Source organism: Labeo rohita, chromosome 9, assembly GCF_022985175.1.
Source record: "Labeo rohita strain BAU-BD-2019 chromosome 9, IGBB_LRoh.1.0, whole genome shotgun sequence".
Lineage (NCBI taxonomy): Eukaryota > Metazoa > Chordata > Actinopteri > Cypriniformes > Cyprinidae > Labeo > Labeo rohita.
In genome coordinates, this window is record NC_066877.1 from 25,283,632 (window position 1) to 25,296,947 (window position 13,316).

General features: G+C 36.1%; 1 protein-coding gene across 1 annotated transcript in view; it reads left to right on the forward strand.

Annotated features, from left to right (window-relative positions):
- The window catches only part of slc49a4 (solute carrier family 49 member 4), a 50,111-nt gene that overhangs the window by 8,278 nt on the left and 28,517 nt on the right, over window positions 1-13,316 (forward strand). The window contains exons 3-4 of the mRNA XM_051118722.1: window positions 6,109-6,371; window positions 8,270-8,399. Coding sequence (XP_050974679.1) covers window positions 6,109-6,371; window positions 8,270-8,399 — 393 coding nt within the window. The remainder of the gene's footprint in view (window positions 1-6,108; window positions 6,372-8,269; window positions 8,400-13,316) is intronic.

Below are 13,316 nucleotides of genomic sequence, written 5' to 3' on the forward strand. Positions count from 1 at the left end.
AAAACCAGTCTTTAAGTAGCACAGGTATATTTGTAGCAATAGTCAAAAATACATTATATGGGTCAAAATTATCGATTTTTCTTGTATGGCAAAAATACCTTCAAAGGCGATTTCCTTTTTTTTTTTTTTTTTTTTGCATTCCCAGATTCCAGATTGTCAAGTAGTTCAGCTGATGTATAAATCTCAATTTCAAAAAATAGACCCTTGTGGTCCAGGGTCATATACGTGTTTGGACAATGTGAAGAATAGTAAACAATTTAATTTAATTAATTAAAATTTTGGGGTGAAGTGTTTCTGTAATCACTGCTTTTCATGTTTTTTTTTTGTTTTTTTTTTCACTTACTTTTATTAACCTAAATCTTTATTTTAAAGCTTTGGTGTGGTGTCAAAATGACTGAGATTCAATCATGGCAGAAAATGAAAATTTCATGGCAGCAGCAATAAAAATAATTTTTTTTTACAATGCCATTTGATTACAAATGCCAATGGTTAGTCTCAAATCAACAGCGATTGTGGTCGCGGCAGATTATGTCGTTGTGCATTTGTCAAGTTTTTGATTGTTTTGTTGGTGAAGAGTCACTTGGTTAGAGCCACAGTGTTCCACAGAAGTTTCAGGCATTTTTTGACTGAATACTATTGCTTTTTGCCTCTGTAGCTTAACATAAGGACACAAATATGTCTTCATTGGCTTCATTGTCATTGTGTTTTAAATTCTCACAGGTTTCTCTCTTATTCTGGCTTTGATGTTTAGGTTGAGTTTTTTCCAGTACCTTTATTGTTTTGGTCAGTATAAAGCAGTCCATTTATAAAACATGTTACTCAGGTTATAAAATTTGCATTCGAATTCTGTTAGCCCAGCAGTTTCATTAGAAAACAGGGAATCCTCCCTGACATTGTTCGTGCAAGATCAGAATCATTTAAGGCTAAATTACCGCTCCTCCACTGCCCTTACATTTTTCCATGCATGAGACTCCTTTCTCCCTTTTCATCTTTTACTTTGATTCAAATTCAAGGCTTAGCAGATTGTCACCTGAAGAAAGATCACAGGACAGTAATATTCAACAAATTTGCTTCAGCACATCAAGTAGTGATCCAATATAATACTAACATGAATAGTAAATAATAGCGCAAATTATACTGTTTCTATTATCAGCCCTTTCTCTGATAACCTAAATCTTTACTTAGAAGCTTGTGTGGTGTCAGAATGACTGCTACAAAAAGTAGCAGCAATAAAATCCACCCCATTTGGTTACAAATGCCACTTGTTGTTCTCAAATCAACAACGATTGTGGTCACAGCAGATTGTACCATTGTGCCTTTGTCAATTTTTTTTTTTTTTTTTTTTTTAATTGTTGTCTTGGCGGTGAGAAGTGACATGGAGCCACAATGTTCTTTGCAAGCCAAACTGAACAGAAGTCAGGCATTCTTATGACTGAATACTATTACTTCAGCATGGGTTGAATAGGAAAGCTGACAATTTCGGTAAATTCCTAGTAAATTTATCTTTTCATGCTCTTTCGCAGCCAATAATTCACAGCAGAAAAAATGTGTTTGGTACAAACTGTGTTTTGCTTGGTATAATTTTGTTGCTCATTTTGTTTCATTGGCATCTGACTAATTTCAGTAGCTTCTACCAAGTGACAGATCTGTTTGTACCAAAATAATGTAATGTTTGATTGAATACATAGCCTTTGACATCAACAATAAAAAATGTGTGAAACTATTTCTCCTCTGCAGGCTGAAGTTTAGTTATGTTTCTATTCTAACTATGCACAATTATATGATTAGTTACATTATATTATTTACATTCAGTATTGTTTTCGGGTTAGACCTACCAGTTAACAGTCACTGGCATAGAAAGTCTAACATTTGCAAGTTTTACACAAACTTAATAATACAAAAAAGATGTATGTTAAAGGAGTAGTTCACTTCCAGAACAAAATGTACAAATAATGTACTCACCCCATAGTCATCCGAGATGTTCATATCTTTCTTTCTTCAGTCGTAAAGAAATTATGTTTTTTCAGGGAAACATTTCAGGAATTTTCTTCATGTAGTGGACTTCTATGGTGCCTGTGAGTTTGAACTTCCAAAATGCAGTTTTAATGCAGCTTCAAAGGGCTCTAAACAATCCCAGCCAATGAATAAGGGTCTTATCTAGCGAAACAATCTGTTGTTTTCTAAAAATAAAAAATAAAAATGTATATAGTTTTTAACCTCAAATGCTCGTCTTGTTTAACTCCTTGCATTCCGGTTCAGTACAGTTAGGGTACCCTTTTTCCTCGGCTGGGGCGGTTTAGAGCCACAAGTTGCATTTTGGAAGGCACCATAGAAGTCCACTATATAGAGATAAATCTGGAAATGTTTTCCTGAAGAAACATAATTTCTTATCAGCTGAAGAAAGACAGACATGAACATCTTGAATGACAATGGGGTGAGTAAATTATGGAAGGTTATACTCCTTTAACCTTTGTTTACATGTAAATGTCTGTGTCATCTAGTGGAAGGATGGCATTTAATGAATTTGCCTAATAAAACATTTTGTGTGTAATTTTTATGTAGTAGCTATTTGATAAAATCAGTGATGTTTTCAATATAGTCATGGCTGAAAGAGTTGAAGGCATTGTAGGCTGAGCGGTGTGCCTAACACTGACATTTATTAGATTATAATCACAATATAGTATAGTCTGTTAAATTTTATTGTGTGATTAAAGTATCAATTCAGAGTGGAATTCATTGGCCTTGATACAGTAGGCAATATCTGTAGTCATTCTTTGTAGCAGAATTGTCAATTTTGCATTGTTTCCAACCGTAATTGACAAACGTAAAGTCATAATGATCGGCTCAAGGTGTAGGATTTAGAATCATCTACGATCCAATTATGAGCTACGTGAGGGGTGTCACAATGATTGCAATCAATGCAAATGTAGACCTCTTCTCTTCTTATTCAGGGGGAGAAATCGCACAGTGCATTCTAGCCCATTTCATTAGAAAAAAAAAAAACACACACAGTCTTTAATATGAATATAGTGTCACATTGGCTAATGTCCAGTCGAGAAACATGCTATAGGAATTCGTAAACTCCTTTCGGCAGAATCAGATGTCAACATGCTGGAAAAAGAGAAAGGAATATGAAGGGCTTTCACAATATATTTAATTGGGGATTGAGGAAAACATGACTGAACCAACGTCATTTGCAGACTGTGCAGTTTAAGAGCCTATGAGGGGTTGTTCAAATGTTGTGTATGATGTGTACTGACCAAACCAAATGCACTTGTGAGTGTTAAATCTAGGACAACCCAAGTATGCTATTAGTCTTCCACTTAGTGTTTTTTTTTTTTTTTTACCGTCCCTCAGACACTCTTTGACAAGTCACAGTAAAGAACTTCACATCTTCATGAACGCAGGAATAGACCTTAAAACATTTTCTTCAGTTTGTGACAATTGCTAGGAAGAAACTAGAAGAAGCTTGACACAAAAAGCCTCTTGATCTTTATGACAGTGATTACCATGAAGGAAAAAAGACCATTTCAATCTGGTATGGTGTGCGTCTTGGCTGTAGAAAATGGGAAAGTGTTTCAGTCACTCTCATTCTTCACCAGTGCTGAAGATCTATTCTGGGGACAAGCACTGCAGCGTATATTCAGGCAGTTAGGCTATCACAAGTCTTCCCGCTGGGACTCAGTCATCCTGTCTCACAGATAAAGCTACTCTGTTTCCCCTGCTATCAAACCTCACGTCTGACAGATATGTAGGAGGGCATCAATTGGTGTTTGGAAACCAACAAAAAGGTGATTGCATTTAGACCAGATTCTTTGTATGAATGGTTAATTATTACATGTTTGTCACACACATTTGTCTGTCTTGTGTGGAATAATGTGGAATATACGAATACAAATATCTTAGATACTTGAGGGGCCGCCTTTGACTTGTGACAGTAAGTAACCACCCAGAACGCCCTAGCAACTGCATAGCAACATGATAAAACACTCACACATGCAATCATGGAATCCAGTCATTAAAACCAAATTTAATTAAACGGATAGTTCCGGTCCTTGATTGTGATTGGTTGAGCCACATTCAAAGCTGTTGTAAATTACTCTGCGAACACACCTTTGTTTACGTTTGTTTGCTGCTCGGCAACCACTTTGTTGCAACAACTGTTTTTGAGGAACTTCTTGGGGTTTATTGCTTTAGTATAATGCAGTATGTCATGGAATTTGCTGAATTTTGGATGGATAAAACAATAGTAGGTGATTACACTTAAATCAAAATGTGACATGGACTAGTGTTTATAAATGTAAAGCCACAAAATTACTATTAAAATATGAATCCTGCATGTTGAATGAATGAATAGTGCAGGCGTGCCGTTTACTACACATACTGAAGCACGTGTGATGCTTGCGGTATATTTAGCCTCTGCCGCTTCAATATACGAGTACATGAACACATAAACACAATCTCTAGAACTGCTCTGAGAGTCACTAATATAGCATTTTACCGTTTCTTTTAAGAAAAACTATTGTCATATTATATACAAACAGAAAGGTCTTCACAGCAGCCCATCAAAAATAAAGTTTGGTTTAGCTTGAGGAAACTGTGACAGAAATGTATTACTTGGAATGAATTGTATTACTAATGGAATGATAGTGCTACTACTACCAATAAAATTATTATTAAAGTACTATTTATAAAAGAATATTTACCAAAAAAAAAAAGACCAGAATTTATTCAGCAAAAATATGTAAATACACAACACAATATTTCTGGAAAGAAAAATAAAATAATAATTTAAAAAAAAATCTATTAATTAGAGATGCTTTTAATTATTAAAATTTAACAAAAACCTTAAATGGAATCCAGAAAATGTATTGAAAACAAAATTTGGCAAAAATAAACCTAAATTTGAGAAAAAAATAAACCTCATAGGGCCTTAAATATTTGTTAAACCTTTAATAAATTGCAGTTAAATATGGTAAGTTTCATGATTCCAATTAATTAGGCCAAATGGAATTCAGAAAATGAAAAATATGAAAAATTAAAAAATAAATAAATTAAATTAAACAAAATTTGGGAAAAAGTAAAACGGATTTCTTACGGCCTAGGGCTGAGCGAGAAAAAAAGAAAAAAAAATGTATTATTATTTTTTTTAATGATTTTTAATTAGTCAACTTGAAAATGTAACTTTGATATAACCTGATTCAAGTAACTTTTTTCATTTACCCTCTAGTTAAAGAAAATTCTATTCCAAGTTCACCGCAAATGACGTTGTCAGCATGATGTTGCCTAAATGTTTAACAAATCACTTGTTAAATATCAAAAGATGCATGAACTACAACTACATCTTGTACAAACTTGTCAAATTCAAAATGACTGAAGCAATAACACCAATAAACTATTATTAACAATAAATGTTCTGTAAAAACAATGAACAGCAGCTTTCAGCCTGTCACCATGATGCAGACATGAAATATAAGACATACAGTAGTAGTTCTTCACAGGTTTTTTTTTTATTCGATTGCGCTGCTTTTCCATTGTTTTTTCTATGTAAACATGAACGTGTTTGACTCTTGCACTCACATCTCTTGCAGCGTCTCATGCATGAAGCAGCATTATAAAAATACGGCACCCAAGTTAAAAGAAGTTCACTCCCATCTTTTTTGTTTTGTTTTGCCTACTGCACTCCCTGCATCGCATCTTTATCAACACAAAAGTGCATTCTGTGTGAATGGCGTCTAGCAATATGAGCGTGTCACACATGAGCGGTTAATCACATGCGCCGGCATGCGAATGGACCGTTCTTTTCTCTTTACTGTTATCATTGCCGTACTGTCAAAGTGTCTAAATCTTACCTTTGGTAATATTTCTATTTAAAATCACGATTCCTTGATTTCTAAAAAATCAAATTGTGGCACAACATTACATTCGAATTAATCTATAAAACCGGAAAAATCGCCCAGCCCTAATAGAACCATAACTGTACAGCATGGCATTGTAATGATTGTGCTTACTCATTTTTTCTATATTCCCTTTAAAATGTTAAATATATATATTGTGCTCATGGTGTCTTTTATCATAGTTTTGTTTCCCCTTTTTTCAAAACTACAGGTTGATTCATGGAGGTCAACTTCTGAATGGTTTAGCTGGTCCTACCATTATGAGTGCCGGTCCTCTGCTCTCTACTACTTGGTTTGCTCCTGATCAGAGAGCTACAGCCACTGCTATTGCATCACTTATCGGCTACCTGGGGTCAGCCTGCGCCTTTCTGATTGGTCCGTTGGCTGTCCCTGCACCCAATGGCACTGTGGGAGGCACCGTTTACTGGAAACAAAACCACATAGCAGACAGGATACAGTTTGTTCTTTACGCAGGTACGTTATTGTCTCCTGATAGTCCAGCAGCAGCATTCATTCTGAATCAATATTAAATTATTTTAAGCATTTGCCATACAGAAAAGCAATCACAAGAAAGCCATCCATGGTGGCTCTCCAAATACCCCAATCAGACGTCTTAACGTGGTTTGCGTTTACCCCGCTATAAAGATTGCCTTGCATTGTTCTGCTTAACTGATTCAGAAAATTAAAACATTTTGAGAGAGAGAGAGAGAAAGAAATCTTGCCAATAATAGATTGATACTCTGCATCTGTTTAAGTTGAAAGATGTTGCTGTTGCTTTCGTACACAGGAAAGACATTGATTTGCTAGTAGTTTAGAGGTCATTGGGACACTTACTGCAATATTGGGCATCAAGATGCAGCCACATGCACCGGATTTTGACACGCTTCTTGAAGACGAAAAACTCGAAGAGATGCTGTATGATCTGTCCAGTCTAATAAAAACATTACAAAAGGGTCAAGTCTTTAGAGAGAGGTTGTATAACTGTATATACTGTTTGACAGTAAAATCTGTCAACTAGTAGATGTTTTGCTGTACTGTTTACAGCGTTTAAATAGTACTGAAGGAGCTCGTATTCATAAAGTTCTTATTAAAAAGAGAAAATAATACATTTTCATTCACAGGGTTATCCAAAAATAAGCTTTATCACATGATTAATATGAAATTTAGCTAAATTTCCTGCAACCACACAACCATTTCAATCCAAGGTTTGGTTTTTTAATGTTTTTGAAAAATAAAAAAATAAATAAACTGTATGCTCACTACTAAGGCTGCATTTATTTGGTCAAAACACAGACAGTAATATAGTGGAATATTATCAAAATAAACATTGTAATGTATTTTAAAATGTAATTTATTCCTGTGATATCAAAACTGAATTTTCAGCATTACTCACATCTTCAATGTACTCATGAGCCTTCAGAAATCATTCTAATATGGTGATGTGTTGCTCAAGAAATATTTATTTTTATCAATATTGATTATTAAAACAGTTAATAGCAAAGAATAGCATTTATTTGAAATAAAAATCCTTTGTAAAATTATAAACGTCTTTACAGTCAATTTTGATCCAATTAATGTGTCCTTGCTAAATAAAAGTATTAATATTTCATTAAATTTTAAAAAACATTGGTGCATTGGACTATATCTTGATACATGTCATTGTTGTGATATAAAACTATTCATTTGTGATGGAAGATTTGTCATATCACACACCTGTACCCAAGCCTGCTCGATCTGTATTTTATGCCAGAAAAGGCAGATTTATAGAAACGATGTTGTAAAAAATAACTTGCTGAATAAAAATGGGATCTGTCCATGGAAACGGCACTTATTTTATCATGTGGACTGCGCCCAGAAGGGACACAAAATTTAGGAACTCAACCTGAAGACTGTGCTGGCAGTGTCAGTGCATCTGGGTTTGAGATACTGTGTGCCAACAGGGTTTTTTGTGCTTGGCTACAGCAGTGCTCAATTATGAACTTGGTAGCACATCACAAATTCCAGCACTGGATGAGCACATTTGAAAGTAGAGAGTTTTTTTGTGGACTAGGGTTAATGAGCTGATCAGTTGTTTCATTGTGCATTTCCTCCCTCTACAGGATTGTAATAAATCTGCTAGACTCATGGTTAACTCTAGATTAATGTGAGCCATCTAATGACCGTTAATGATGTTGGTTTGGATACCACTCTCTCTCACTCTCTCTCATTAATTTGAATTTAGTATCTGAAAATTGCAGTGAAATGCCAGACGCGTTAAGCTCTTTTTCTAATTAACAGAGATAGATTAAGTCTGAATCCCTAAAATCTTTGTGAGATTTGATGTTGACACCAACGCTGCATGATAAATGTTGTGTGTTTTTGTGAACTTGCAGAGGGTGGAATGATTGCAGCACTTTTCGTGGCTGTGATGTTATACTTCCCCTCCAGGCCACCCATCCCTCCCAGCGTGGCAGCGGCTAGCCAACGTCTCAGCTACAGGAGCAGCATCTGCAGACTGCTGAGGTATGATGTCTACTTATAATATTATCAACATTTTTACACAAAAAAACATCATAATTTAGAAATAATAATAATTTTCTGTCCTGCATTTATCCCAACTTATCAGAACACTCTTGTTTGAATATGCGTGGCGTAGACTCGGAAGTACACACCCCCTGCTACGATTGGCTAAGAGCGTACATTTAATCCTCATAGTTGGATGCAGCTGTGATTTAGGTTTAAACTAAGTACATATCAAACGATCTATAAGAAGAGACAAAGCATTAGTGACCACATTACTCACACTTTTATTGCGACATCAATGTCGGATCCAATATAGGCGGCACAGCATCATGTTTTAGTTTCAATCATTTTGAAAATCCCGCCTCGAATTGTGTCGCTCTGGTTACTGACGTAACCTCGGTTCCCTGAGATAAGGGAACGAGTGTTGTGTCGCTTACACTATGGGTAATTTTAAATGAATCCGCGGTAAAATTAAGTAAACAAAGGGCAGAGTTCTTACTGACGCGTTCTGGAACTTCATTAAAAGTAAAGTTCTCCACTCTTTCCTAGCGTTGAGATCAGAAGCAGGGCAATACAAAGACTGTTTTTTTTCCGCAAATTGGCACTGCATAACATCCCGTTGTTTTCAGAGACATAGTTATAGTTTGGTTTTTACGTAGACCTGTGTGCGTTCGCCTCTGTGCACGAATCAGTGGGTGGGGCTAAACAGACAAGCGCAGCAGTGATGTCGATCTTCTTCTGCAGAGGTGGCGCTTAATCTACCTATTACATCATACATAGAAACATTCCAAAAGCAGTCGTTTTGGCAGACAACACAAAGTTTTGAGTTCTGAAACTTACAGGATATTTTTTATAACACAATGACCTCTTATATGTCAAAAGATCAAGGCAATTTTGGTTTCTCAGTTCTTCACCGCTTTAATGTAAATTTAAAAAAAACAGAGATATCTAAGAGTTATTTTCCATACAACAAAAATGGATGGTGATTGCAGTTGTCAAGCCCCAAAAAAAGCCAGAAAGAACCATAAAAGTTGTACAGCTTAGTTAAAAGGGAAATTCCACCCAAAAATTAATTTTCTGACCCTCATGTCATCCCAGATATGTATGACTTTTTTTTTTTTTTTTTTATCTGTTGAACACAAACAGAGATTTTTAGGAATATCAGTCTCATATAAGTGGATGGATCCCCTAAAGTTCACACGTTAAAAACCATGCAAAATAAATACAACAGTAATCCATACAACCCCAGTTGAAGAATCAATGTCTTCTGAAGTGAAACAAAAAAACTAACATTTTGAACTTTCTAACCTATAAACCATTGCTTCTGGCGAACTGTCAACACACTGTGCACATTAGTACATTGTGGGAAAAAAAGCTATAGAAAGGGTTCAAATATAGCCATTTTTAAAAGTTTAGGGTGAGTAAAATTTGCTGAATTTTCAGTAGCCATTACTGTAGTCTTCAGTGTCACATGATTGTTCAGAAACCATTCTGATATGCTGATTTGGTGCTCAAGAAACATATAATTATCAGTGCTGTGGAAATGTGGTACATTTTGTTCAAGACTTTTTCATGGAAAAAAAAAAGTCCCAAAGAACAGATTTTATTTAAAATAGAAAATATTTGTAGTGTCGTCAGTCACTTTTTGATTAATTTATTGAATCCTTGCAGAATAATAGCATTTCTTTAGAAAGAAATTATCTATCTGATTAATCAAACTGTTTGGGAACGGCTTATGAATGAATAGATGATAACAAAAATCTTGTCCCTTTGAAAAGCCCTGTCCCTGCAAGGATTTCAAACCTTGAAAAGACCTGAGCACAATACTTATTCTAGTTAAAAAATAATTTTAAAATGCAAATGTCAGTGTTCTTCATTGGCATTCACAAGCAATTCTGCATTGGGTAGATCTGCACGTGGACAACAACAATGGGCATCTGTTATTTTAGGCCTTTTGTAACTTTCACATTCTGTCTCCCTGATCTCAGCACGGTCTCTGAAGTTTTATCATTGCTTTTACAAAAGAGAATCTTAATGAACAGGGTCTCGTCATTCGCCACTCACCATATGCTGTGCTTGTCATTTAATACACATCAAAGGCAAGATCCTCTCCCTGCAGATTAATTACCAAGCCTTATGATGGCACATGCTGACCATCCTTAATAAATAGAACATCTTGATCTGTACATTTAGTAACCCAGTGAAGTCCACGAAGGCCAGTGTGATCACAGTGGCACATTTTTACAGCTAGTCAGAATTCTCTTGATTTAGTCACAGTTGCGATATTCACAGATCAGAGGAAGCCAGCTTTGCTTTGAATGCGTTTTCACATCAACACTAGTGGAACTGGCTGAAATCTGTGGACTGAAAAGGACTTTTGAGCTTCCACTGTTGTAGAGAGTCTGCAGTTCGACCCCCTCCGAGGAGCGCCAGAACTTTCCCACTCACAGCAGAGCTGAAAGCGAAGAGAAGAACAAACATGAATGGACGAAGTCACCCCTTTGAGACTGTAATGCTGTCTGGAGTCCCACCGATAGGCAGAGTTCCAGTAGCCGTCTCACATTTGTATCTGAATGGAGCAGTGGATTGCTAGAGCTTTGTAAAACAGCTAGTCTACAGGGACAGTTCATTGGATACAGACTGGGGTCGTGTGATCATGATTGCATTTCACCTCCAGTCCTTGAACTCCCAAGTCCTTGGCTCACCTGATTTAGTGAAACTTCAAAGTTTTTTTTGAGCCTCATTTGTTTGTTCCAGAAAGCATCATTATTTCATTGTTCCTTTACGGGAACCGCTACCCCAGCGTTTGATTACTGTGCTAACAGTGATGATGGAGTAGTATCAGTATTGATGGTCTCTGTGTTAAAAATGGCCATGGCTTGCAAAATCTTGATTTTAGGGTACTGGATCCCAACAGGGCCTGCCAAGGACAAATGGCACTTAGCTGATGATCCTTCTGGCTTGATGGCTCCCCCAAATTTGTCAAAAGAAAGGAAAAAAGGCTCTCTCTCATATCCCATAATCTAAATAAGCTTGTGGTGGGGAAAAAAGTGCATAGATATCGATCTCCGCCAGCTGTGAGGTTAATGAAACCGGTACAGTTGGGAGAAAGGGTCCTCAATCAACACCTTTTTTTGCAATTACCCTCTTTAAGGCCATCGTAAAATCCACAAAAAGCATGCTTGGTTTTCACACTTTCCTGTTAATAGACAGAATGTGGACAGTGGAAGTTCGTTCACACCTAGTGATTCATAACCTGGAGGTAATTATGAGTAGTGTGACATGGAAGTTGAATTTTCTACAAGTAACTGGGTGCAGTTATTTGATATCTGATTAATTTGTTAACTTATAATTTGCATCTTCGCCTCCTGGTCACATTTTTATAGCTGCTTTTCTCAGAAAAAAAATTGCCTTTTCAAAGGGATAGCTCACCCAAAAATTACAATTCTGTCATTAATTACTCACCCACATGTCGTTCCAAACCTGTAAGACCTTCGTCTTACAGGTCCGTTCATCTTCGGAACGTGACTTAAGTTATTTTTGATGAAGTTCAAGAGCTTTCTGACCCTGCATAGACCGTAACTGACACATTTAAGGGTCAGAATGGTAGTAAGAACTAGTGCTGCCCTCTAAAGATTTTTCTGGTCGACTAGTAGTCGTTGATTTTAAGCATTAGTCGACTATTAGTCACACGTTTATTAATAAACCATATAAATCATAATAATGATTTAATTGCCTACATATAGCCTAATAAATGCTCAAGCACATGCAAAAAAAGCTTGTAATAATAATTATAAATGTGTCAGGGAAAAACAGCAAGGAGACACCATTAACTTTATTTATGCATTAACTACATTAAAAAGGAATTGATAAACTTGTGCTTTCTTTGTTTTTGCCTTAAAATATGAAGATGGTGACACCGAGTCATCTCCGCAGTTGTGATCCAACAATATGCATATATTTCATATATAGGCTACGGATTACATAATCTGACAATATTTGTTTTCAGTTTGAATTGGTTCATTTAAAAGTAGACATTTTACTCTCTATAGATATATTTTTCACGTCTGTAAGGCAATCGCAGAGTTTCGAACTTTCGTCCTCATGTTCAGAGACCAAGACGACTGTAAAACCTGTATGGTTTTATTATTTTACAAAAGCACAACGTTTTGTTGTTATTCTGAGTGCACACAAATAAACATAGAGTCTTTACAGATTTGAAAGGTGTATTACTTTTATCTGGATGACCAAAAATGATGGAGTATTTTAAGAGCAAGTGACCGCATTGGCGCCTATATCTGTCATGCAGTAACTGCTCTACTATTCAGGTATCACACTCCTCACAGACACTTCAATAGTGCGCGTTTTTCTAGGTTAACATTAGATTGAGCTGCCATGCAAAGTTGCTACTACATACATTTTTCAGATGAAAATCAATATTTGAGGTCGATGAATGATAGGTGAGCATTTGGATGTCCTGCCCGACGTAAGCTATTAACGATCTGTACGTCATGTACTGTGTGACTTCACTTTCGGTGGATTTTTTTTTTTCCTCCAACTAAGCGACTAATAAGATTTTGATCGGCCAAGCCTTTTCTCGTCGACTAACTGTTTAACAGTTGACTATTAGGGGGCAGCCCTTGTCAGAACATTGTTAAAATAGTCCATGTGACATCATTGGTTGAACTGTAATTTTATGATGCTATGAGAGTACTTTTTGTGCGTAAAGAAATCTGATTGAACAATTTCTTCTCTTCTATGTCAGTCTCTGCCGCATGTTTATGAGATTGCCGCAAGGCATGGGTGAGATGCATCGTGGTACTCTTGTGAACGTGTGTCAAACACTGACACGAAAGAGAATTGTTGAAAAAAGTCATTATTTTTGTTTTCTTTGCACACAAAAAGTATTCTCGTAGC